This window comes from Phyllobates terribilis, unplaced genomic scaffold (assembly GCF_046119375.1).
Source record: "Phyllobates terribilis strain yellow unplaced genomic scaffold, ASM4611937v1 Scaffold_3__8_contigs__length_932513732, whole genome shotgun sequence".
NCBI lineage: Eukaryota > Metazoa > Chordata > Amphibia > Anura > Dendrobatidae > Phyllobates > Phyllobates terribilis.
Genome location: NW_027362763.1, coordinates 204,807,589 through 204,834,714, shown reverse-complemented (window position 1 = coordinate 204,834,714; position 27,126 = coordinate 204,807,589). Strand labels below are relative to the sequence as shown.

Below are 27,126 nucleotides of genomic sequence, written 5' to 3'. Positions count from 1 at the left end.
CCCTTGAAAACTGGTAGATTTGAAGAAAAACTATATGACGTGCTCGGGATAATGTGCATATGTCCAAGAGAAAACCCGACACAAAATAGAAAAGCCACGAATGCATCCTGTCTGGTCCATATCTGTGCATGGTTCTTGCCGATAATGTCTGTAAATTGTCTGAATTGTAAAGCGCTGCAGAATATGTTGGCGCTATATAAATAAAAAGATTATTATTATTATTATTACCTATGGCTGGGAAGTTTCGTCGGTAGGTAAACCACAATCTGGATGTGACATCATTCAGAAGCTCCTCTTTTTCTGCATGAAAATAATGGTAATAAGGTGAGATGATTGTAGAGCAATAGGTTTACCCTACATCAGCCTTCCATGTTCTCCCTTTACTGCTTGATACATGTTATGGTAATGAGAGATGGGATAACAAGGGTTTCTGACAATGGGCAGCAGCAGACAGCATGAGGGTAATGGTTAGAAATGAAAATGATGATAAAAGGTTAGTGGATGTTAAAGAGATTTTCCAGATTGATAAGAACAGTGTGCAGTCACCCTATGTAACTGCAGACTGCTGAATTGTGACGATCACACTGACGATTGCCCTTTATTCTCCATGTGAATGTACTGTCATGTGATCGCATCCATGTTATTTGCATACTTGTGATCACGTGCCAACTAGATTCTCCTGTTGTTCCTTCAAAAGGACATTGAGAGAAGCCGGATGAGACTAGCCGGAACATGAAAGCAACAGTGTGTGCATTGCACACTGTCACAATTCAGCAGCCATGTAAGTTGATTGTAGACTTTTCTTTTCAGCCCAGAAAACCCCTTTATTGGAACAGAAGGCAAATAACATGGAGTGAACTACAGACAAGTTGGAGATATATTTTAGTACCTGTTAACGCACTGTACTTTTTCCCCAAAATCCAGACGGGCTCTGCAGTTTCAGGAAACTCCGGGGTATCAGCAAACCGCAGAGTGTCATAGGTAAGGGTTGCTAGAAAGACAAGGAAACACAGATCATCACTGAAAAGATCATTTGGATTTACAGATCTCTACACTGAGGGCTGTTTCAGATGTCCGACATCAGATCACTATGCACGGACTGGCCGCACATCTCCTGACCTGATTGTGACAGCCTCATAGAAATATATGATGTGGAGGCAATCTGAAGGCAAATAGCGTTTCTAGAGGAGACAGGTTCTGTTTAAGGAACACGTATTAGCACCTTCAAAACCTAATTTATTTATTTTTTCATTGGCAATTTCCAAAAATGATAACGTTTTTTTTCCCTGTCAATGTACACTTTCCAAATGAAGAACCGCGTCACGTCTGATGATCCTGAAAAGCAAGTAGACCCTTTATTCATCAAGTATGTGAGACGTTTTGCCCTGAAATGGATCAGTTGTGCTGCCGATTTTGATATTTTCTGTCATTGTAGCCATAGGAAGACTTGTTGTTTTTTTGCAGCACAATTTTTTTAAATGGAGGCATTTGGGGCTAGATATAATTTGTTAAAATATAAAGATTTGGGGAAAAAAATTGTTTTTGTGTTTCCATTGTCTTTGAGCCAAAAGTAATTTCTCTGCAAGCAGAGCTGTGTGAGGCTGATGAGTTAACGTTTTTAGTCTGGGACTACACGGTGACTTTGGCCACAACACAGGTCACATGGCCAATCCGATGTGCCATAAAGTGGGGATGAGGGTGATGGGAAAGGGCTGACAGAGCGAGCCCCCTCCTTCTGCCTAACCACCTAAATGCCAATGTCGCTACTAAAAGCAGTATTTAAAAGGAAATCTGTCACTAGGTGTGTCATCTAATCTGAGAGCAGCATAATGTGGGGACAGAGACCCTGATTTCAGCTATGTGTCAATTACTGGACTGCTTGAAAATCACTCAGCAGATTATCACTAAAGGTCTAGTAAATGTGCTGCCAGGCAGTCCTTCATAGTCATGAGCTCTTTGTATAACCACCACTGATTGGCAGCTTTCTTCTTAAGCAGTGTACAGAGAAAGCTTGAAATCAGTGGTGTGGGCGGGGTTATACAGAGCTCAGCATGCCAATCAGTGGTGTGGGCGGGGTTATGCAGCGCTCAGCATGCCAATCAGTGGTGTGGGCGGGGTTATGCAGAGCTCAGCATGCCAATCAGTGGTGTGGGCGGGGTTATACAGAGCTCAGCATTCAGAGAAAGAGTAGATCTGCAGCAGAGAAAACTGACTTTTTTTTTAATCAACACTGCTGCGAGCAGTTCGTAAGTGACACATTGGTGCAATCAGGGTCTCTAACCCTACATTATTCTGCTCTCAGAAAGCGTGGCAAAAATCTGGTGACAGATTCCCTTTAAGAAGAACCACCATAGTGGCAATAAGGGTCTTTGATGGGTTACCATAGCAGTCCGGAGCCTGTCCATAAGGCCGAATCAGGAACTCCATGACACACGGACTGTGATGTATGAACTGGCCACACGTCTACTGACCCGATGTCAACAGCCAGTATACACGAGGCCATTCTGGACATGGAGCATGTTTCCCTCATGTCTAAATTTGGCATAAGACAGAGCCAATCGATACACTAAATATACCAAAGAACCAGAAGCCCGCAGTGGGAAGACCATAGTATGAGGGAAAAAAAACAAAACGTTTAAGTGTTCACAAACACAACTAATTTTTTCTGTCTCATTAAAAAAAAAACTCTGGCTCCTGAACTTCAGCCACATTAAAAAATAGATTTCAGCAATCAATGTGCCATTATCGTGTAACATAGAGGTGTCACCATAATCGCCCATAACATTGGGGTACAGGTTATTATAACATGGTGCCCAGTAAGCTCACAGCCCCCCTAATCTGCAGTGTATGGACCCTGTCTGTCACCAATGTTACATCTGCTGTCAGCACTCCCTGTGGCCACAAGGGGCGCTGTGCAGTGTCTCCCAGGGCTCATACACTGGGAATAGGCCTGGCCAGGAAATACCGGGCACATACACCCCGGGCAGCCGCGGCCTCGCCCCCGCTCACCCTGGCGGTTCTCATACACGTACGTGTGCACTGTGGCTACAAGGCACACAGGTAAGAACACGAGCCGACAATGCAACGCTGAACTCACCTGCGTCCATCATTCCTTTCCTTTCACCCACTCATAGGGCAGCAAGACAACCTACCCTGGCGACAAACACTCTATCAGCTGATATGAAATCCACCAATCAGAAGTGAGCTTGTTACAAGATGCTTGAAACGTATGCAAACACGGAAGTCAGGCTGCTACGTAGAGGCTGACATACTGCTGTACGGAAACAGACAAGCACAGCACTGTGTATATAGTCCGATTATACATAGAACTCTGGGTGCTAAAATCGGAGTAGGAAGAAGCACTCGTACTGTAGAAGACATCTTGATTCCGTACAGCAGGGAGAAGGGCGCCGCCATCTTGTACGGAACACGAAAGGGGCTGTCATGGTGATATGCTGTGCAGCACCGAATTGCACGAACCGGCAAGGGAAGGGAAAGAGAGGCGCTATTTCCTTTCACAGGTACCGGCCTGGCTGGTTTCTGTCTGGTATTAATAGCACATGGCAGGCACCTGCTGCTGCTAACTGTTGTACGGAATATCGAGCATGGCATGATGGGATTTGTAGTTTCAAATAAGTTTGGTAAATAATGGAATGGCTATAGAAAGTGCGCAGTCTGGTCAGTGCAGGTGGACGAGCTGTAGTGTTACCCCCCGTGCTACAGGAGGCGCTATCCAAACTATAATGCAAGGGAATATGGAGCAGTTGCCATGGCAACCAATCTGGACGTTAGTGGATTGTCACGGGCAGCTGCTCCACTTTGCACCAGTTTTGATAAAACATTGTTCTCCATTTATATAATACATTATTTATGTAATCCCAATTTTATTTCATGTATCTTTGTTATTGTCAGGATCAGTGGGGGTCCAGGGGATTGGACCACCACAAAATATACAGTGACCCTAGTGATATGGGATAGCCTACCTCCTTTAAAGAGGACCTTTCACCAAATCTTCATGTTGAGCTGGACACATGATACAATAGTGCCTCAGAGAGAAATATATATATATACATACAGTACAGACCAAAAGTTTGGACACAACTTCTCATTTAAAGATTTTTCTGTATTTCCATGACTATGAAAATTGTACATTCACACTGAAGGCATCAAAACTATGAATTAACACATGTGGAATTATATACTTAACAAAAAAGTGTGAAACAACTGAAAATATGTCTTATATTCTAGGTTCTTCAAAGTAGCCACCTTTTGCTTTGATGACTGCTTTGCACACTCTTGGCATTCTCTTGATGAGCTTCAAGAGGTAGTCACCGGAAATGGTCTTCCAGCAATCTTGAAGGAGTTCCCAGAGATGCTTAGCACTTGTTGGCCCTTTTGCCTTCACTCTGCGGTCCAGCTCACCCCAAACCATCTCGATTGGGTTCAGGTCTGGTGACTGTGGAGGCCAGGTCATCTGGCGTAGCACCCCATCACTCTCCTTCTTGGTCAAATAGCCCTTACACAGCCTGGAGGTGTGTTTGGGGTCATTGTCCCGTTGAAAAATAAATGACGGTCCAACTAAACGCAAACCGGATGGAATAGCATGCCGCTGCAAGATGCTGTGGTAGCCATGCTGGTTCAGTATGCCTTCAATTTTGAATAAATCCCCAACAGTGTCACCAGCAAAGCACCCCCACACCATCACACCTCCTCCTCCATGCTTCACGGTGGGAACCAGGCATGTAGAGTCCATCCGTTCACCTTTTCTGCGTCGCACAAAGACACGGTGGTTGGAACCAAAGATCTCAAATTTGGACTCATCAGACCAAAGCACAGATTTCCACTGGTCTAATGTCCATTCCTTGTGTTCTTTAGCCCAAACAAGTCTCTTCTGCTTGTTGCCTGTCCTTAGCAGTGGTTTCCTAGCAGCTACTTTACCATGAAGGCCTGCTACACAAAGTCTCCTCTTAACAGTTGTTGTAGAGATGTGTCTGCTGCTAGAACTCTGTGTGGCATTGACCTGGTCTCTAATCTGAGCTGCTGTTAACCTGCGATTTCTGAGGCTGGTGACTCGGATAAACTTATCCTCAGAAGCAGAGATGACTCTTGGTCTTCCTTTCCTGGGGCGGTCCTCATGTGATCCCGTTTCTTTGTAGCGCTTGATGGTTTTTGCAACTGCACTTGGGGACACTTTCAAAGTTTGCCCAATTTTTCAGACTGACTGACCTTCATTTCTTAAAGTAATGATGGCCACTCATTTTTCTTTACTTAGCTGCTTTTTTCTTGCCATAATACAAATTCTGACAGTCTATTCAGTAGGACTATTAGCTCTGTATCCACCAGACTTCTGCACAACACAACTGATGGTCCCAACCCCATTTATAAGGCAAGAAATCCCACTTATTAAACCTGACAGGGCACACCTGTGAAGTGAAAACCATTTCCGGTGACTACCTCTTGAAGCTCATCAAGAGAATGCCAAGAGTGTGCAAAGCAGTCATCAAAGCAAAAGGTGGCTACTTTGAAGAACCTAGAATAAAAGACATATTCTCAGTTGTTTCACACTTTTTTGTTAAGTATATAATTCCACATGTGTTAATTCATAGTTTTGATGCCTTCATTGTGAATGCACAATTTTCAAAGTCATGAAAATACAGAAAAATCTTTAAATGAGAAGGTGTGTCCAAACTTTTGGTCTGTACTGTAATATATATATATATATATTGCCTCTTTGTTGCTGAGATGTTAGCTATCAAAGTATTTGGCACCTAATGAGTTAACTTGTTAAGTCAAAGTGGGGGTTATAAGATAGTTTTCACTGGGGGCGTGTCCTTCTCCCTGTATGATGCTGATCAATCATACACAGGCAGCAACACAGCAGAAAAAGAACACCCCCCCCCCCCCATCCTACCATAGCTCATAGCAGGTTTCTCAGTATGAGATACAAGTGCTTCTCACTAAATTAGAATATCATCAAATAGTTAATTTATTTCAGTTATTCAATACAAAAAGTGAAACTCCTATCTTATATAGAGTCATTACAGAGTGATCTATTTCAAGTGTTTATTTCTGTTAATGTTGAGGATTATGGCTGACAGCCAATGAAAACACAAAAGTCATTATCTCAGTAAATTAGAATAATTAACAAAAACACCTGCAAAGGCTTCCTAAGCATTTTAAAAGGTCCGTTAGTCTGTTTCAGTAGGCTCCACAATCATGGGGAAGACTTATGTCCAGAAGGCAATCATTGACACACAAAGTAAATGTTGCATTTCATTTGGAAATCAAGGTCCCAGAGTCTGGAGGAAGAGTGGAGAGGCACACAATCCAAGCTGCTTGAGGTCTAGTGTGAAGTTTCCACAATCAGTGATGATTTGGGGAGCCATGTCATCTGCTGGTGTAGGTCCACTGTGTTTTATCAAGACCAAAGTCAGCGCAGCCGTCTACCAGGAAATTTTAGAGCACTTCATGCTTCCCTCTGCCGACAAACTTTTTGGAGATGGAAATTTCATTCTCCAGCAGGACTTGACACCTGTCCACACTGCCAAAAGTACCAATAACTGGTTTACAAACAACCGTATCACTGTGCTTGATTGGCAGCAAACTCGCCTGACCTTACCCCATAGAGAATCTATGGGGTATTGTCAAGAGGAAGATGAGACACCAGACCCAACAATGCAGACGAGCTGAAGGCTGCTATCAAAGCAACCTGGGCTTCCTAACACCTCAGCAGTGCCACAGGCTGATCGCCTCCATGCCACGCCGCATTGATGCAGTAATTGATGCAAAAGGAGCCCCGACCAAGTATTGAGTGCATTTACTGAACATACATTTCAGTAGGCCAACATTTCAGAATTTAAAAACATTTTTCAAGCTGTTGTTATAATGTATTCTAATTTACTGAGATAATGACTTTTGTGTTTTCATTGGCTGTAAGCCATAATCATCAACATTAACAGAAATAAACACTTGAAATAGATCACTCTGTTTGTAATGACTCTGTATAATATATGAGTTTCACTTTTTGTATTGAAGAACTGAAATAAGTTAACTTTTTGATGATATTCTAATTTTGTGAGATTCACCTGTACCTCACATCGACTATGCGACCATTAGCCACCTTACAGCGGTCACATGCCGACTTGATGTGCGCAGCCTCACTCAATACTAGTGAATTGAGCGAGGCCAGACACGTCTAGTCGGAATGTGGCCAGAAGTATTAAAATAGCATACTTGCAGTCACATAACGTTCATCAGGAACCTGCATCAGTGAATCCTCACAACACACATACTGTGGGGATTCTTGAAATCCACAGTCACATAGTGACTGCAGACTTATACGCCAAGCCTAGACAAACCCTTTATGGCTGATCACAGTAGCACATGCGGCCTTGCTTTGTCGTGTTGAGAATTGGATCCTGGGACACTTTGGAGAAATGGCCGCACCACTGGTACCATCATTGATTTATTCCATACTGCAAGTGAAATTGTTTGATGCCTTACGTATGGTATGCAACATCCAGTCAGCAAGATGAGACCTGCCACAGGCCGTCCCATCTGTCTCTCTGGCTGTCTGTATGATGAGAAACATACTTGTGTTTCGGGGTGGCCTGAGGGCAGGTAATTTCTTGCTGATCTGGCCTAGAGCACAGGATAAAACCCTGACTACAGTCCTGTCCTAGGGTCTTATCCTGTGCTCTAGGCCAGATCAGCAGTGGCTTAGAGCAGTGATGGCGAACCTTTAACAGACCGAGTGCCCAAACTGCAACCCAAAACCCACTTATTTATCGCCAAGTGCCAACACGGCAAATTAACCTGAATACTGAGGTTTTAATTTAGAAAAAACAACTCCTACAGAGAGCAGGCGAGGGTAGCATAGAGCAGCCACAGACAGGAGCAGGGGTATGAGACTGCAGAAATAAAGAATGTGCTCACCCCCATCTTGGTATATGCCCCCAATCCTTGTATGTATGCTGCCCCCAATCCATGTATGTATGCTGCCCTCCCCAATCCTTGTATGTATGCTGCCCGCAATCCTTGTATGTATGCTGCCCGCAATCCTTGTATGTATGCTCCCCCCAATCCATGTATAAATGCTGCCCTCCTCCAATCCTTGTATGTATGCTGCCCCCAATCCATGTATGTATGCTGCCCCCAATCCTTGTATATATGCTGCCCCCAATCCATGTATACAGTTAGGTCCATATATATTTGGACAGAGACAACATTTTTCTAATTTTGGTTCTAGACATTACCACAATGAATTTTAAGCAAAACAATTCACAATTGTCTCTGTCCAAATATATATGGACCTAACTGTATATGCTGCCTCCCAATCCATGTATGTATGCTGCCCCCAATCCATGTATGTATGCTGCCCCCAATCCATGTATGTATGCTGCCCCCCAATCCTTGTATGTATGCTGCCCCCAATCCTTGTATGTATGCTGCATTTCCCCTATCCTTGTTTGTATGCTGCCCCCAATCCTTGTATGTATGCTGCCCCCAATCCTTGTATGTATGCCTGCCCCCATTCCTTGTATGTATGCCTGCCCCCATTCCTTGTATGTATGGCTGCCCCCATTCCTTGTATGTATGGCTGCCCCCAATCCTTGTATGTATGGCTGCCCCCAATCCTTGTATGTATGGCTGCCCCCAATCCTTGTATGTATGGCTGCCCCCAATCCTTGTATGTTTGCCTGCCCCCAATCCTTGTATGTATGCCTGCCCCCAATCCTTGTATGTATGTCTGCCTCTCCCAATCCATGTATGTATGCTGCCCCCAATCCTTATATGTATGTCTGCCACCCCCAATCCTTGTATGTATGCTGCCCCCAATCCATGTATATGCGCCCCCCTCCCTGCCGGCACCGCTGTTCATCGCATATAGGAAAAAAAAAACTCCTACTCACCTCCCTTCCTCTCCCGCGCTGCGTCCTCTCCTGTAGCCGGCAGCTGACTCCAGCGTCCTAGTGACGGGGACGCATGACGCCACTTTTATGTGCCCAGTCACGTGTACGCTGACCTCAGCTACTAGCCTCTGATTGGCCAGCAGCGTGTATTGCGGTGCATGGGCCTGGCATTTCGTGTGCTGCAATACACTTCAGCTAGATGTGCGTCCGAGAACACACATCTAGCTGAAGTAGGGGCTGGAGTCGGCACTCGGCGGGTTCAGAGTACTCACCCGCCGGGCCCAATACAGGAGCGCAAGTGTTGCGGTGATGAATTTTGGTCCAGTTGTCCAGGAAAAATGTAATAGTAGGTTTAGAAACCTGTGTGCAAGTTTTACAAGCTCTGTAGAGCAGGCTGACATTACAGTACATCTCACACAGGAGTAGCTCAGAACAGCCTGCTCTCCTCTCACTGCACAGCAAGTCCAAGTTACCATTAGCACAACAGACATAAGTGTGATTACTGACACATCTCCAAACATCCAGTGTGAAGGGAGTGGTACTACAGCAAAGGTGACAGAGCTATTAGAGGAGGAGAGCTGATTTGTAATGTGACACAGTTAATTTCAGCTGTGCTGCCCCTCCCTCACACTGTCTGCTGGGACCTGATCTGAAATGTATTAATCATCTGTGTTCAACTCCCAGCACTTTCTAATCATGCCAGAGGTCAGACCAGATCGAGGTTGGCTGTCATTCTTCTCACATACGAGTAGCCTGTTCTGGGCTATGGTGGGGCATGTTCTTCTTTCTCTTGAGAGTGTCTGCCTGCTTATGATTGGGCAATGGCCTACAGGGAGAAGAAGTACATGTCCACAGTGAAACTATCTGATAACACTCTCTTGGACTTAATGAAAATTAACTCATTAAGTGGCAAATAGTTTGCTTGCTAATATCTCTGCTACAAAGAGTCAAAATAAAAAAATATATATATTTCTTTGGCATACTCCAGCAACTATTACATCATGGGTCCAGTTCGACATGAAAAAATTGGTGACAGGCCCTATTTAATGTGCCATAAAACGTTGTGACATATTTAAGTTTTGTTCACACAGAACTTATCTGTTGATCTGACACTGGCGGGAAATGCGGTGGTCTTTTTCTACCCTACCTAGCTTTGTGACTAAAGCTCCTTTTCCATTTAAAGGGTTACACCAACCATAGGTGCAAGAAAATGTAGTTATTTGCGCCAATAGACTGCAATGGAGAAACCGGGCACAAATTCGGCCAGCTCTCAATGCATTCTATTTGCTGCAACTACTAACCACATTGTATTGCAAATAGGAGGTCACAGGACCCCTGTACTCCCAATTAGTGGGGGTTCTAGAGGTAAGACATTCATTTATTAGACAGCAGATCCTAGTGACGCTTGATTCTGAGGTGATCTGACAGTCTTCATTGATATGTTCCCCTTGGTTTTCAGACCTATAGTAATGATGTTGGCCATCTTGGTTGCCGCCCAACTTTTTTTTCAGACTGAGATGTATTGAATATATTTTTAACAAGTGCTCCTGAATCAAATATTTATATTTACTGATGATTTTACTTTTTATTAAGGTATTTTTCAGAATAATGCTATATTATTGTGTGCATTTTATGATGAATACTTTACTCTCTCTTCCAGGTTTCCACTGAAAGACTCTGCCCGCCTCTACCTGTGGATAGCCGCCATACAGCGCAGTGACTGGACTCCGGGCCCCTATTCATTCTTGTGCAGTGAACATTTCAATGAAGACAGCTTCATCCCCCGTATGCCTGATCAGCACCCTCTTCTCAGGCCAGATGCCGTGCCATCACTCTTCACGGGTGGCAAAGAGGTCAAGAGAAAAGGAACGTATGAGCCACACATATTGTGGCTTGGAAAAAGAAAACATCTCAGGAAAAAGATATCCCCTTATTCTCTAAAAGATAAAAGGCTTCTTGTGTTGCCAAGTGGAGATTTTGGAGATAAAAATGATGCCGACCATAACAGCAGTAAAGCTGATGCCAGGGACACTGGGTGTCTTCTCCGTCGATGTAGCCATCATACAGCCTCTAAGTTTATCTTCTCTCTGCACTCGTACAGTCGGTCTTCAGCTGCGCCTTTATCACCACAAAATTCTAATTCCTCGCTTCATCAACTGGAAGAAGGAACCAATCACCCACATGATCTACATCTTGAAAAAAAGGACCGGCAGTCACCATCTCTTGAGCATGGCGGTGGGGACATCTTGCTTAGTGTAGGAGGTTTTGCGGAATCATTTGGTACCAATGATTCTGTGTTGGTCACAGTAGCACCGGTTCCTCCTCAGGTATGCGGCAGTGAAGTCTTGCAGTCACCTGTGTATGGGGTACAGGAAACAATCCCAGGTATACAGACTAAATATCCTTCTCATGACATTGGTACAGAGGTCTTGGACAATTTTGATTCCCCACATTCATACTGCTCCACAGAAAAGAGCCCGGCCAGACAAACAAAGCAGTGCAGTAATCAGGGACCTGCAGGTAGATTCAGAGAAGAGGAGCCCTGCAGTGGCCTGTTAGGCCATAAAACACAAGGTGAGAAGAGCTGACTATCACATAATGTTATCTCTCTGCTTATTTTATGAGTGTGTATTCACCATTCATGTTGTATTGCACCATTATGTGGGTGTACAACTGAGCACACGCTTGAGGGATCACATATCACACATCAGATCTCCATGAATGAGAGTTTCTAAATCTCTACTGATATAAATGGTGTAATTTGATGAGGATAAAGTGATATATCAGTGGTCCTTGGAAACTAAAATCATTAACCAATTGAGGGCTGGATTCCAAATCGCCCTGAAAATTAAAGTAAAATAATTCAAATCACAGACAGATCTATACTCCATGAATTTTATTATGGAAATGAATTATGTGACTCAGTATTGTGTATGGCCGCCATGTGTGTGTATGCACTCCTGACAAGATCTGTGCATGTTCCTGATAAGATGGCAGATGGTGTCCAGGTGATCTCCTCCCAGACTTCGATCAGGACACCAGTGGGTGGCGCTACATGGCGTCATCTGATGCACTGATACATAATGTCCCAGAGGTTCTCAATTGGATTCAGGTCTGGGGAAAGTGAGGGTCAGTCAATAGCATCAATGCTTTCTTCATCCAGAAATCGTCTACACATTGTGGCCATGTGGGGCTGGACATTGTATGGCACCAAGAGGAACTCAAAAGCTGTTGCACCAGCGTAATGTCTGACAATGGCTCCGAGGATTTCATCCCTGCGCCTAACAGCAGTCAGAATACCGGTGTCTAAAATGTGGAGGTTTGTGTGACCCTCCAAGGATAGGTCTCCCCAGGACATTAATGATCCACGGCAATATCGGTCACATTGGAGAATGCTGCAGATGGAATAACGTTCATCGCAGCATCTTCAGACCCTTTCATATATATATATGCTCAGTGTCAACCTGCTCTCACCTGTGAGGAGAACGGGGTGCCAATGTGAACTTGACATTTTTGGTGTTTACATGCAATCTGCACAGTGTAGGTCCCATTAGTGGATTTCAGGTTCTCATGCCACCCCATAGTCTGTTTCTGACAATTTGATTATAAATATGCACACCAGTAGTGCGCTGGAGGTCATTTTGTAGGGCTCTGGAAGTCTTTCTCACATAGAGGACCAGATACCAGTCCTGCTGCTGGGTCATTGGTCCGGCTCTCCTCATGTAACAACTTGTGTCCTGCTGTCTGTTGCATACCCTTGAAACTGTGCTGGGAGACACAGCATACCCTCACGGTACATACGGATGTGTCCGGTAGGAGCCGGACGACCTGTGCAACCTGAATGGGCTGCAGGTGCTGCCTTCTGCTACCAGTAGTGACAGGGACAGTAGCAAAATACAAACTTAGAGTTAAATCAGCCAGGAGGATAAGGAAAGGACAGTTTTATATGGCAGCAGCTCAGCATTAGAGCCGACTGTAGTCAGTGCCGGGGGTTACAGCCGCCGTTATCTATATACACAGAGCGGCGCCTGAACCCATGCCAGCGCCACCCTCGTGACTGAAACCTGAGCTACAGGGAGGCATACAGTTAATTTCCTCCCGGCAGAGGGGGTCTCAGTGTGGGCATCGGGCAGATTCAGAACACTATTAACCTGCAGGTTAATAGCGTTCACGTGACAGGTTCCCTTTGAGAACACATTTATGTGCCCGTATTACGGATGAAGAACCTGCAGTGATAGCCTTCATCTTAGCCTTTTAATATTTGAACAATTTATGCGATTTAATAAAGTGTTCACATATCTTAAAAACAAATGTAGCATTTTAAATTCTCAGACAGGTCGATAATGAAACCTATGGCCACTATTCGTAGGCGTCGATCTGCGCTACGAATTTTAATCATTTTCACTTATTTAATGTGGTCTTAGAGTTCCAGCAAAGTGGATGGGATTTATAGTTATCTCCTGGCCACTGGCCATTTTTTTTCTGCTGAAAAAATTCACCTGCGGTGCGTGTTTCATATCTACAACATGTCAATTTCTCTTTTTATGTTCAGATTTTCCTCACAGAATTGCATTAGATGTGTAAAATCCACATGTAAAAACTCATATGTGTTTTCAGTGCATTTCCACTGCGGAAACCAGGGCTGTGGAGTCTGTAAGCCAAACCACCGTCTCCGACTCCTCAATTTCCCTGACTCCGACCCCACAGCCCTGCCTCACTACTCAGCATGTACATAAAGTGCAGCACAGATTCATCTCAACTAAAAGCCGAGACCCTTAGATCAGGAATAGAACTGATATTTATAGGACATTTCAGAACTTTCCTAAATTCTTATGAAAACATTTACAGCACATCCTGCATTGAAATACTGTACTCAATTTATTATATATTTTAGGAGTCTGAGTCGTTCCATTTTATACCGACTCCACCAAAATGGACACAGACTCCACAGCCCTGGCGGAAACACCCTAAAAAAGCATCTAATATGTAGATAGATGACTGTATCAATAAAGTTTTGTGAAAGCCAAATACCAGTAAGTATCTAAGATAAACAGGCTTTATTTAAAGCATAACAGAGCAAAAAGAGACAAAAACAAGATAGAAACGCATGTAAAAAAATGCAATGAAAAAACGTACGTAACCTAATTTACTTAATAGGTGCAGGAATGGTGCAGAAAATCTGTAACATAAAACACTCCTCAATGGAACGTAGCCTGAGGCCACGGTCATTATTTGGTCAGTATTTTTACATCTGTATTTAGTCTTTATTTTACATCAGTATTTGTAAGCCAAAACCAGGAGTGGAACAGTCAGAGGAAAAGTATAATAGAAACACGTCACCACTTCTGTATTTATCACCCACTCCTGGTTTCGTCTTACAAATACTGTTGTAAAATACTGATCAAATACTGGTGTAAAATGCTGACCAAATACTGAATGTTCGAACATGGCCTAAGGATATGTGCACACGTTAAGTATTTGCTGCAGACATTTCTGGACCAAAAACGTGTCTCTTGGCAGGAAAAACGCTGCATAATAAACACACGATTTTACATGCCTTTTTGATGCTTTTTTTTATGTCTTTTTTTTCCCATTCATAAGAATAGGTGAAAACCGCTGAAGGAATTCACAAGCTACAGATAAGAAACTGCTTCAATTCTGCAAGGAAGAAATAAGTAACTTGTGCATGAGATTCCAGAAATCTCATTCACTAGGTTGGGACAGTAAAATGCTACTTTTTTTGCAGAAAAAAACATGGGAAAAAATGTGAGTTTTGCATGTACCCAAAAGGTGTACACACTGGAATTCATTGCCTTTGTGCCACATTAGTATCAAAGCTGCCCGTGTGTTACCATGACTTACCCCGGCTTTATGGGGCAGTTTTTGGGCAGACGAGTTCTACAGTGATCAAGTGCCTGTAAACTGTAGAAGCAAAGTGGGCGAAAATAGGCAAAACAGGCTCAGTAAGTGACGTGCAGTGCACACTGATCCGCCTGGAACACTGCTCATTTGGTGACATTGTTCAAAACTGGAGCACAGGAAAAGTGGAACCGTTCCCATAACAACCAGTCAGGTTCCTGCAGCATTTGAAAATAAAGAAGCAATGTGATTGGCTGCTGTAGACAATGTCGCCGCTGTGTTTATAACGTCCCCTTCTGTGTTATGATTAATCTGGCAGTCCGCACTGTTACCAGTCTGCATAATGTGTCACATTTGCTTATTGTCTCCGGTGGGATATCTGGTATTGTCCTGTATTTTCCTGGGGCTGCAGTAGATCACACAACAGTTGTCAGTAACCTGCATGAGCTCACCTATAGCACATGTCATGCTGAGTGTAACATGAAACTATATCTCCCAGCATGCACTGCTCCTGCCTGACATCACTTCCTGTCTGCAGAGGAGAGAATGGCATATGATCCCAGTGCAGGTAAAGGGCTGCTGTGTTAGAGCGGAGCACATATTACAGCACAGAGTCCCACGTGCCACGCCTGGTAGAGATGAGTCACTGGCACACTATGTACTAGCCTTTTATTGACTATTTTTGTCCCTGTTGATCTTTAAATTCCTGCAGCTATGACATGCTGCTGTACATTCATGTGACCACTGCAGCCAATCACTTTGATCATAGCAACATTCTCTACGAGACCACTGATACCAGTGATTAGTTGCATTGGTCACATGGACATACGTGATGACATCGCTGTAGGACAAGTAAACAATTGAGTACTGGTTTTTGTTTTTTTTTTACATTGTTTGGAAGGTTTTTTTTTCAAATCCTGGACAACCTCTTAGCTTTTTTTTTTTACTTTTTGTTTCTAATATTGTTTTTTTTTCTTTCTATTTACATTTTATATTTTCTAAATTCAGGACAGTATTAATAAATCTGTCCCCTTATCCTTGTAGTAAGTGGGGTCTCACAGATCAGAAAAATCCCTATAATCAAGTATTCACTGTGTTTAGCAATATATTACCTGCGCCAAGTTGAGTTGTTTTTTAATGTACAGGAAGTGGAAATTTTGTAAATCATGTTTGATTAACTTATCAACCACTAGGAGGCAGTAAAGGACTATGGAAATTGTGTTAAATACAATTCTTAGTTTGGTTTTGGTATAATTGTAGTTAAACATTTGTGAGCAACAGGGAAAAAATATTTTATATGTTTACATGTCTCAGTCACCTTTTCTGCTCTGGTGATCGGCTGTTATTTCCAATTAACTCCTTCATTTACAGTCAAAATCGTTGACGTCAATGGAATTCCATGTAATGCATAGACTGGATGAGTTCTACAGTCATGGCCAAAAGTATTGAGAATGAGACAAATAGTAATTTTTCCAAAGTGTACTGCTTCATTTTTTGTAATGGCAATTTGCATATAATCCTGAATGTCAAAGAGTGATCAGCTTAACAGCAATTACTGTACTTGCAAAGTCAATATTTGCCCAGAAAATGAACTTTAACCCCCAAAACACAATTCAACATCATTGCAGTCCTGCCTTAAAAGGAGCAGCTAACATCATTTTAGTGATTGATCCATTAACACAGGTGTGGGTGTTGATGAGGACAGGGCTGGCGATCAATTAGTCATGATTAAGTAAGAATGACATCACTGGACACTTTAAAAGGAGGCTGGTTCTTGGTATCATTGTTTCTCTTCAGTTAACCATGGTTATCTCTAAAGAAACACGTACAGCCATCATTGCACTGCACAAAAATGGCCTAACAGGGAAGAGTATCGCAGCTACAAAGATTGCACCTCAGTCAATAATCTATTGCATCATCAAGAACTTCAAGGAGAGAGCTTCCATTGTTGTCAAAAAGGCTCCAGGGCGCCCAAGAAAGACCAGCAAGCGCCAGGACCGTATCTTAAAACTGTTTCAGCTGCGGGATCGGACTACCAGCAGTGCCGAGCTTGCTCAGGAATGGCAGCAGGCTGGTGTGAGTGCTTCTGCACGCACTGTGAGGCGGAGACTCTTTGAGCAAGGGCTGGTTTCAAGGAGGGCAGCAAAGAAGCCACTTCTCCCCAGAAAAAACATCAGGGACCGACTGATATTCTGCAAAAGGTACAGGGAGTGGACTGCTGAGGACTGGGGCAAAGTCATTTTCTCTGATGAATCCCCTTTTCGATTGTTTGGGACATGTGGAAAACAGCTTATTCAGAGAAGAAGAGGTGAGCGCTACCACCAGTCTTGTCTCATGCCAACTGTAAAGCATCCTGAAACCATTCATGTGTGGGGTTGCTTCTCAGCCAAGGGAATCGGCTCACTCACAGTCTTGCCTAAAAACACAGCCATGAATAAAGAATGGTACCAGAATGTCCTCCAAGAGCAACTTCTCCCAACCGTCCAAGAGCAGTTTGGCGCCCAACAATGCCTTTTCCAGCATGATGGAGCACCTTGCCATAAAGCAAAGGTGATAACAAAATGGCTCATGGAACAAAACATAGAGATTTTGGGTCCATGGCCTGGAAACTCCCCAGATCTTAATCCCATTGAGAACTTGTGGTCAATCATCAAGAGACGGGTGGACAAACAAAAACCAACAAATTCTGTCAAAATGTAAGCATTGATTATGCAAGAATCGACTGCTATCAGTCAGGATTTGGTCCAAAAGTTGATTGAGAGCATGCCAGGGAGAATTACAGAGGTCTTGAAGAAGAAGGGGCAACACTGCAAATATTGACTTGCTGCATTAACTCATTCTAACTGTCAATATAACCTATTGGTACTCATAATATGATTGCAATTATATTTCTGTATGTGATATAAACATCAGACAAACACTAATAAAATCCAGAGGCCAGCAGATCATGTGAAAATATAATTTTGGTGTCATTCTCAAAACTTTTGGCCATGACTGTATGTTCTGGTTCATAGATGGGATTCATCAATCGGGGGTGCTACCCTTAAAATGTTTTAAAGCTCAGTGGTTAGCACTGCAGCCTTGCAGCACTGGGGTCCTGGGTCCAAAGCCCACCAAGGACCACATCTGCAAGGAGTCTGTATGTTCTCCCCGTGTTTGTGTGGGTTTCCTCCAGGTTCTCCAGTTTCCTCCCACACTCCAAAGACATACTGATAGGGAATCTAGATTGTGAGCCCCAATGGGGACAGTGATGATAATGTCTGTAAAGTGGTGTGGAATTAATGGCGCTATATAAGTGACATAGTGAATAGTGGATCCTGTAGATAGGTAACAACTTGTCACCGGACAATCTCTTTAAAGGGGCTGTCCACTACTTGGACAACCCCTTCTTGATCTGAATGTAAAAATGCCCCCTTAAAAGTAAACACTTATACACATCTTCCATTCCAGCGGTGTTGACGCTCGTGTTTCCGGGCTCACGTGAGGTTGTTGTGACTTGTGAGCCCTGCGCCCAATCAGCGCCGGCGCCACTGTCCTCACCTCAGACATATAAGTAATCAAGAGGAGGTGAGCGCTGTGGCTGACCTTCAGATCGAGAAGGGGTTGTCTTAGTAATGGACAACCCCTTTAAAGGTTAGCAATTTCTCTACACACTTGAAGAAACCAAAAGTATGAAGAACTGACATATTTATAAGACTGTATCAGAGAGTTGTTATATTCCTTTACAGTAACGTTTATAAATAATCATGTGCTTTATTTTTCCAGGTACCCCTCCCTTGAACCCGGCTGTAGCCCCTCTGGCCTGGATGCTGGGGACATGGGTATCAGATCCCCCTGGTGAAGGAGAGTTTCCATCGATCCCCTGTTTTCGTTACATGGAGGAAGCGGTCATCTCACATGTGGGGCAGCCGATGTTGAATTTCACGTGAGTAATGAAGTAGAAGAGATGATGAGCTTTTAGTGCACATTATCCCATCAAGTATTCAGTTTAGTATTGCATACATATCAACGCTGACGGCTTATAGGCTGTTACTATATAACATGGAATAGTCTATGTTGGTTCTATAAATAGATAGTCAGACTGTGGACTACTTAATTTTAGTTAGGAAAAAGTAAATAAAGTAATCATTGGTGCATGTTATACAGTACATGTGTGCATTAATGGCAGTGCATTTATCCTAACTAGATTAATGTTGTCTTGCAGATTTTGTGCCTCTAACCCAGAGACAGGGAAAGCAATGCACAGAGAATGTGGATTCATTCGTGTGAAGCCTGGGACTAATCAAGTGGCATTTCTATGTGCACAGAACTTCGGTAATATCTGCAGAAAACAGCACAGAAATTAGTTTAATACCCAATTCACTTATGAATATTAGGTCTTCCAATTAAACTTCTACATTCACTATATAGACTATAAAACACATGGACAATCTTACAGCAAGAGCTTTGTACCTACAGATATATATTAGAATTATACTTTTAGTATATTTTAAAGCCTTGTTCACATAAGTGTCATGGCTTCCATTTACAATGGAAGTCATAACACTGTAATTAACCAATTGATCAACCACAGACCCCCATTAATGTATGAAACAGGGCCTGTTGTGAGCTCTCTCTTTCCCCAGAACTCTGAACTTTGCAATGGTCTTCCCCCGGCGGAACTCTGAACTTTGCAACGGACTTCCCACGGCGGAACTCTGAACTTTGCAACGGACTTCCCACGGCGGAACTCTGAACTTTGCAACGGACTTCCCCCGGCGGAACTCTGAACTTTGCAACGGACTTCCCCCGGCGGAACTCTGAACTTTGCAACGGACTTCCCCCGGCGGAACTCTGAACTTTGCAACGGACTTCCCCCGGCGGAACTCTGAACTTTGCAACGGACTTCCCCCGGCGGAACTCTGAACTTTGCAACGGACTTCCCCCGGCGGAACTCTGAACTTTGCAACGGACTTCCCCCGGCGGAACTCTGAACTTTGCAACGGACTTCCCCCGGCGGAACTCTGAACTTTGCAACGGACTTCCCCCGGCGGAACTCTGAACTTTGCAACGGACTTCCCCCGGCGGAACTCTGAACTTTGCAACGGACTTCCCCCGGCGGAACTCTGAACTTTGCAACGGACTTCCCCCGGCGGAACTCTGAACTTTGCAACGGACTCCGGGAGAAGTCCGTGTTCGGCGTTTAGCACAGGATACTAACTGTCCAGTACGAAACCTGGGTTCACTCATCTCTAAAGAAGAACTTATACTTCTCCTTCATACTGGCTCCTCTTCTGGTTTTGGCTCAAAAACTGCATCAAACAGTGCACTTCAAACTGCATAAAAATTGCAAGTGTGCCTCTAACTTTATCAAGATTTCTCATACATTTATGCATATTTACCCTCGTCTTCCATAATATCTGTACATCTTCTAACTTTCAGGTGTAGTTGAGGTGGAAGAAGGAGAGGTGCAAGGAGAGCAGCTCACTCTGACCTCACAGTCACTAAGCAGAATCAGTTTTGCCAAAGAGCCCTACGTCCAGCAGGTAAGATTGCATTAATGTGATGAGAAAAGATGACATTGATGTACCACATGTGATATGATACTATAGTCGTGACCAAAAGTTTTGAAACTGACACAAATCAGTGTTCACATAGTTTGCTGATTCAGTGGTTTTTTTAGATCTTTTAGTCAGATGTTTCTATGGTTACTGATAATTATAAGAATTTCATAAATTTTATATTATACTTGTATTGACAAATGCATCCAGTTTATGCAAAGACTTAATATTTACAGTGTTGAGCCTTATTTTTCTAGACTTCCACAATTCACCCTGACAGCTGGATATCAGCTTCTGGGCCAAATCCTGACTGATCACCGCCCATTCTTAGCTAATCAGTTCTTGGAGTTTATCATAATTTCTATGTCTTTAATTATTTGTCTGCTTTTTGAGGATTGACTACAGGTTCTCAATGGGAGTTTCTTGACCATGGACACAAATTTCAATATTTTGTTCACCGAGTCATAGTTATCACTTTTGCCTTGTGACATGGTCTCCATCGTGCTGGGAAAAGCATTGTTCATCGCCATATTCCTGGATAATTGGGAGAAGTTGTTGTTAGAGGATGTTTAGATCCCATTCTTTATTCATGGCAGAGTTCTTAAACAAAATCATGAGTGAGCCCACTTCATGGATGAAAAGCCCCCACACATGGGTGGTTTCAGGATGCTTTACTGTTGGCAGACACAAGACTTATGGCAGCATTCATCTTTTCTTCTCTGGACACTCATCCTTCATGATGTGTCAAAGAATCTGAAGGGGGCTTCATCAGAGAAGATAACTTTACCCCAGTCCTCTGCAGTCCAATCGCTCTACTTCATTCAAAAGTATTTTCTCAGATGAAGCCCCCTTCAGACTTTTTGGGACATTTGTAGGAATGATTGTCCTGAGAAGAAAAGGCAAATGCATCTGGTATATTATAGACATGGGACCCTCCTTTGTAGAGGTCCCAGCTTTTCAAATGGGTGAGAGAAGGAACTTTACTGGAGCCAAGTATTGAGGTCAAAAAGTGAAGTAGTTGGTGTTAGTGAAATCTCCCATATTTTGGTAGTTGGCAGCTGGGGAGGGGGTGTTGGATACTGTATTTTTACTACTGGATCCTCTCTTGCTTCTTTGTATGTCTCTTCACTGTGAGCTTTCCCCGCAGATTGCTTACTATAAGAATCCACATTGACAATGGAGTTTTTTAAAACCCCATACATAGTAGAGTTTTAGAGTATGCAACATATGCAGATATCTATGAAATGCTGAAGATTTGCAGCATAATCCATAGTGAATTACGTCTAAGCTCACCCTTACTAAATCCGAGGGGTAGGAGTACATAGAGGACGGCATGCAACAGGGGGGAGAGCAAGAATAACCAAACATTAGGACACTCAATCATTGAGGTATATATTATACTTATATTAATAGAATGGATGCAGCAATATATACAGACCAGGGACCCGGGCAGAATCCAGATGGTGGGGTAAATTGTCGTTTTATGCATATTATACAGTATTTTCTAAATCTACTCTCAGATCTAATCCTCATATACTTATCTGGCATTATTTGTTGTTTGCATTAGATTTACCAAACTATAGATAGACATAATAGGGTCTGACTACTCTCCTGTATGACTTTTTTCGTGAAGCTGTGCTGTGACTCTCCTCTCCCTTGCAGATCTCCCGTACTTTCCGCCTGACCGCTGAAGGGAAGCTGGAGCAGACGGTCTCCATGGCAACCAGCACCCAGGTTATGGCTCCACACTTACGAGTCACGTACAAGAAAGTGACCTCATAACAGTTTGCTTCCATGATGCTGAAGTAGTGCCTGTACTGATTACATTACTTGAATAAATGTTCCGCTGTCTTGGGGTTTTTCCTGATCGTATATGTGTGTTATTATCCTTCCTATTACACCATTCCTACAGTATATTCCTGCTGTTAGCAGCTACATTAATGATCGCCTGGACCACCACAATACACTGCTCTGGGGACGCTATAGAATACTGAACAGAAAATCTGCCTTGTTACCCACAGTAACCAATCACAGTGTAGCTTCCATATATCCCAGGCATTTAGGAGATAAAAGCTGAGTTCTGATTGGTTGTTATGGACAAGGCTAGTTTTTTTTGTTCAACAGTTTTGATAAATGAGGCTCCATGCAAAGTTACCAAAATCATAGCATTTAAGCTCCGAAATACCCACTTTTGGGGGAGGTTTGCACAAGCTCACCTCTTTTGCTGTACAGTTCTTGACTTTCTCTGTAGAGATCTGGTTGCAGCAGTCATTTCATCATCATCGTCATCACTAACACAAGATTACAATGTCCGGTAACACATGATCACTCACAATGAGTAAGGCTGGGGTCACTCAACAGTATGAAAAATCGGTCCCATTCTCATCCAGAAAAGTGGGACGATATTTTTTTTTCTCACTTGTCATCCAGGTACGATACATTTTCTTACAGCAGCAGCTATTAATAATGTACAGGACCAATTACAGTTTCCAGTGTTACAGAATTGCAATGTATCCATAATAATCGGATGCTATACTGTGATCTAAGGGGTAACATTTCTCCTTGTGGCGAGTGTCAAGCCTGGCATGTCAGTGTAAGGAGACTTGTACGTCATGCAATGCTGCTCTGGGAAACGCCTCGAAACACCGTGTCTGCAAATTGAGAGTCTGGTTTGGCTATTATACTAATATTATCCTAATATTCTGACATTATCCTAATATTCACTGACATTCTGTCAGTGAAAAAGATCAGTCATCAGCCATGCCCCATTGAATAACATGGGTCAGTGGCTATGTGATAAAAAATCTGTTAGCACTCATTCGATTTATAATCTCGTGCACGAGCCCTTATAGACCTGGCCTTTTCCTGCACAATGACCTCTGCACACGTCTACAGTTTACAGTTTCCTATGTCGATTTGGTTGCTGTAAAAATGATCTCTGAACTGCAGTGTGTATTGCAGCAGCTCAAGGAAGATAACCTGCCCCCTACATCAGGTCCTAACCAGGCCATGCACATTTTCATGTTTTTTTGTGCATGCAATTTAAAGAGATGCACATTTTTTTCTTGTTTGGATATTTAACCTCTTAGTAACGAAGCCAATTATGTCCTGAATGACCAAGCCAAATTTTATAATTATGACCACTGTCACTTTATGAGGTAATAACTCTGGAACACTTCAATGGATCCCACTGATTCTGAGATTTTTTTTTCGCGACATATTGTACTTCATGGTAGTGGTAAACTTTATTCATTATGACTTGCATTTATTTGTGAAAAAAAAGTAAATTTAGCAAAAATGTTGCAATTTTCAAACATTGAATTCTTATGCCCTTAAATCAGAGAGATAAGTCACACAAAATAGTTCATAAATATCATTTCCCACATGTCTACTTTACATCACCCCAATTTCTGCACAACATTTTTCTTTCCTAGGAAGTTATAAGGGTTAAAATTTTACCAGCGATTTTCTAATTTTTGTAACAAAATTTACAAAACCATTTTTTTAGGGACCACATCACATTTGAAGGGACTTTGAGGGGTCTATATGACAGAAAATACCCAAAAGTGACACCATTCTAAAAACTGCACCCCTCTAGGTGCTCAAAACCACATTCAAAAAGTTTATTAACCCTTCATATGTTTCACAGGAACTGAAGCAACGTGGAAGGAAAAAATGAACATTTAACTTTTTTCACAAAAATGTTATTTCACACCCCAATTTTTTTTATTTTCACAAGGGTAAAAAGAGAAAGTGGACCACAAAATTTGTTGTGCTATTTCTCCTGAGTATGTCGGTACCCCATATGTGGGGGAAAACCAATGATTGGGCGCACAGCAGGGCTTGAAAGGGAAGGACCACCAATTGATTTTTTTCAATGCAAAATTGGCTGGAATCTAGAGCGGACGCCATGTTGCGTTTTAAGAGCCGATGAGGTACCTAAACAGTGGAAACCCCCTACGAATGACCCCATTTTGGAAACTAGACACCATCTAGATGTGTGGTGAGCACCATGAACCCCCAGGTGCTTCACAGAAGTTTATAACGTAGAGCTGGGAATATAAAGAAATCCAACTTTTTCCTCAAAAATTACCTTTTGGCCCCAATTTTTTTTTTCACAAGGGTAAGAGGAGAAAATGGACCCCAAAAATTGTTGTGAAATTTTCCTGAGCACGCTGATATGTGGGGAAAAAACACTGTTTGGGCACACGGCAGGGCACGGAAGGGAAGGAGCACTGTGTGATGTTTTGAACACAAAATTGGCTGGAATCGAGAGCGGACGCCATGTATCGTTTGGAGAGCCACTGATGCGCCGAAACAGTGGAAACCCTCTACAAGTGACCCCATTTTGGAAACTACACCCCTCAAGGATTTTATCAAGGGGTATAGTGAGCATTTTGAATCCAGAAGTATGACACTGAATTTAATAACATTAGGTCGTCATATTGAATATGTTGAGCGCAAGTGCTCACTACTAGAGTTTGCATCGGGTGCTCGGGTATGCACCAAGTATCGCGGGTGCTCGAGTGAGATGCTCGAGTCCCCGCTCCGTATGTTTCGTGGCTGTTATATGCTCAAAAAAAAAATTCAGGGATTGCCCATGTATGGCAGGCAATCCCTGTGTGTTTTTTTTGGCTATAAAACAGCCACGAAACATGTGGGAAGCATCTCACTCGAGCACCCGCAATACTCGGTGCATACCCGAGCACCCGATGCAAACTCAAATAGCGAGCTCTTGCGCTCAACACTAGTCATCATATTGTCATCATTTTTTTTCTTTACTTTTGAATAAAATCACAACCCTAACACTAACCCCAACGCCAACACAACCCTGGCTCCAACCCTAACCCAACACAACCCTAATCCTAAACCCTAATTCCAACTCTGACCCAACTGCAAAGAATGGAAAAAAAAATATTTTTTTATTTTATAATTTTTATCTAACTAAATTAAGGGAGTGACAAAGGGGGATTTGATTTATTATTTTTTTCTTCTGATCACTGATAGGGTTTATTACAGTGATCAAAAAGAATCAATAGAGAAAATTCCCTAATGTTGCCAGGTACTGGCGGGCAGATCTCGACGGACGCACTGTGCATGCACCCGCCATTTTTTCCTGGAGGGTCAGGGGACGGCGGAGGTACTGGGGGGGGCTCAGGGGGCTTCATTTCTCTCTCCTCTGACATGTACATCATGTCAGAGGAGAGAGAAATCATTGTAACCGTGGACACACTTTTTTTCCGTGATTCACTGAATAACGGCGATCATGTGATTTGGGACTGGAAAAAACGGCCCTTATCATGTTCTCCAGGGTCTCAGCTATCCGCTGTAGCTGAGACCCCGGAGAATTTCCAACTCTACAGCCTTTTTCCCGATTTTAAAATGGCAATGAGGGAATCAGGCCCCTTAACGACTGCCGTTTTAATGCGTATCGGTGGTCATTAAGAGGTTAAGTAATTTTATCATCTTTTTTTGAGATACATGGGAATTTATTTTTATGGCACTATTTTTTTTATTTTTACTGATATCGGGCAATGTTAGTGAGAAATAAGGGAAATAAGTGGCTCTTTTTCCCTTTTTTATGATCACTAAAATACATTTAAAAATGTAGCAATTATTTTCATACATCGGAAGCACTTGTTTTGTTTTTTTTTAATAGATATGGGACTAGTAACAGCAATTTGGATTGATAGTAACAGTTTTATTGATTTTTTTACCTGCATGTTTATTTATTCAGTTTATTTTTTCATTTATTTTAGACATTGTGCCCCCTTCCACCACCCTCATAAGGTCAAAAAAGACCTTTGGGAGAATCATTTCAATATTTTTATCTTATTTCCCTTGTAACTGGGACTAGTATATTAGCCCCAGTTACAGGGGAAATGCAAGCTGCATAGCAGAACAGCTGAGATCTCCTATAACCCAGCAGCTCCTGCTCCCACCTGATACACAGCAAGCACATGACCGCTGTATATTGAGGAAGAAGCAACGTCGGCGCTTCACATTACTGCATACACAGTGTTGTTTATCACTAAACTGTATATACCTTCTCTATGGGGACTCTGAATTTTAGAACATCACTGTAGAGAAAGAACTGGACTGCCTTCATGATTAAAGTCTATTGGCGTTCCGGAAGCGGTTAATTATGTTCAGAATACAAAAGCAAATAAAACAAATAGTCAAAAAATAAAATAGAAAAATGTTCTAGTATCTGTTCTTTGTGGATAAAAAAAAAATTAGGTGATATATGCATTAATGTCCAATTTCAATGTATTGGCTACCTACATACACCATATTTATTTTTATGTACAGACTGTTACGCATGTGGTTTGTGGAACCACTGTGCCACGGTCCAAGGAAAGCCTGTAGGGGCGTAAATAAGCGAACACCTGGTTCTTCACTAGAGCTCCTGATGGTGTGGTTAGACTTGAACCCAGGTGAATGCAAGGTGCTACTCCAGGACAGATCCTCTGAGCTGTGGCAGCCGACCCCCAATGGGATAGGGAAGCAGGACTGGCCAGGAACTGATTAAGCAGGAGGGATACGGCTGGTAGACAGATGCGGAATTCTGGTACAGGCAAGACAGGTGCTGGAACATGGACAGGTCCAGGATCACAGGTGCAGATACACAGGTGCTGGTTCAGATGAATCGGGAACAGGACTAAGCACAGGTATGACGGGTTGGGGTGTAGGTACAGCAGAAAAGGCTGGATCAGATGCAGACAAGGCGGTGTTACTATACTGGCGTAGTACTGCTGGAAACCAGTGGCCGAAGGAGCACGAGCAGGAACAACACGTGGTAGTAGAAGTTCTTT

The 27,126-nt window shown here is 42.9% G+C and overlaps 2 protein-coding genes across 5 annotated transcripts in view; one reads left to right on the top strand and one right to left on the bottom strand.

Moving 5' to 3' along the window:
- Nucleotides 1-3,395, bottom strand: part of ATG4B (autophagy related 4B cysteine peptidase) — a 30,559-nt gene extending 27,164 nt beyond the window's left edge. Inside the window, exons 1-3 of one of the 2 annotated variants that reach the window (XM_073674566.1) lie at nt 3,098-3,395; nt 890-991; nt 229-300 (exon numbers count right to left, since the gene is read on the bottom strand). In XM_073674566.1, coding sequence (XP_073530667.1) covers nt 229-300; nt 890-991; nt 3,098-3,110 — 187 coding nt within the window. In that variant the 5' untranslated portion in view covers nt 3,111-3,395. The remainder of the gene's footprint in view (nt 1-228; nt 301-889; nt 992-3,097) is intronic. The other variant, XM_073674565.1, reaches the window with a different exon arrangement.
- Nucleotides 2,910-22,183, top strand: THAP4 (THAP domain containing 4). Of its 3 annotated transcripts, none has more exons than XM_073674562.1 (6): nt 2,910-3,060; nt 10,573-11,486; nt 18,537-18,696; nt 18,976-19,085; nt 20,193-20,296; nt 21,974-22,183. In XM_073674562.1, exons 2-6 carry the CDS (start codon nt 10,700-10,702, stop codon nt 22,091-22,093), a joined length of 1,281 nt encoding a protein of 426 aa, XP_073530663.1. In that variant the 5' UTR covers nt 2,910-3,060; nt 10,573-10,699; the 3' UTR covers nt 22,094-22,183. The 3 variants fall into 3 exon arrangements, with proteins under 3 accessions (XP_073530663.1, XP_073530662.1, XP_073530664.1); XM_073674561.1 differs by lacking the exon at nt 2,910-3,060 and adding an exon at nt 3,208-3,521; XM_073674563.1 differs by lacking the exons at nt 2,910-3,060; nt 10,573-11,486 and adding an exon at nt 15,260-15,339.
- Nucleotides 22,184-27,126: the final 4,943 nt, after the last annotated feature.

Excerpts from the sequence above, each read along its gene's own strand:
- THAP4 (XM_073674561.1), top strand. The coding sequence starts at position 3,445 with ATGGTGATATGCTGTGCAGCACCGAATTGCACGAACCGGCAAGGGAAG. Across the intron at positions 19,086-20,192 it reads TCTATGTGCACAGAACTTCG|GTGTAGTTGAGGTGGAAGAA; the intron begins GTAATATCTGCA and ends TCTAACTTTCAG. Across the intron at positions 20,297-21,973 it reads AAGAGCCCTACGTCCAGCAG|ATCTCCCGTACTTTCCGCCT; the intron begins GTAAGATTGCAT and ends TCTCCCTTGCAG.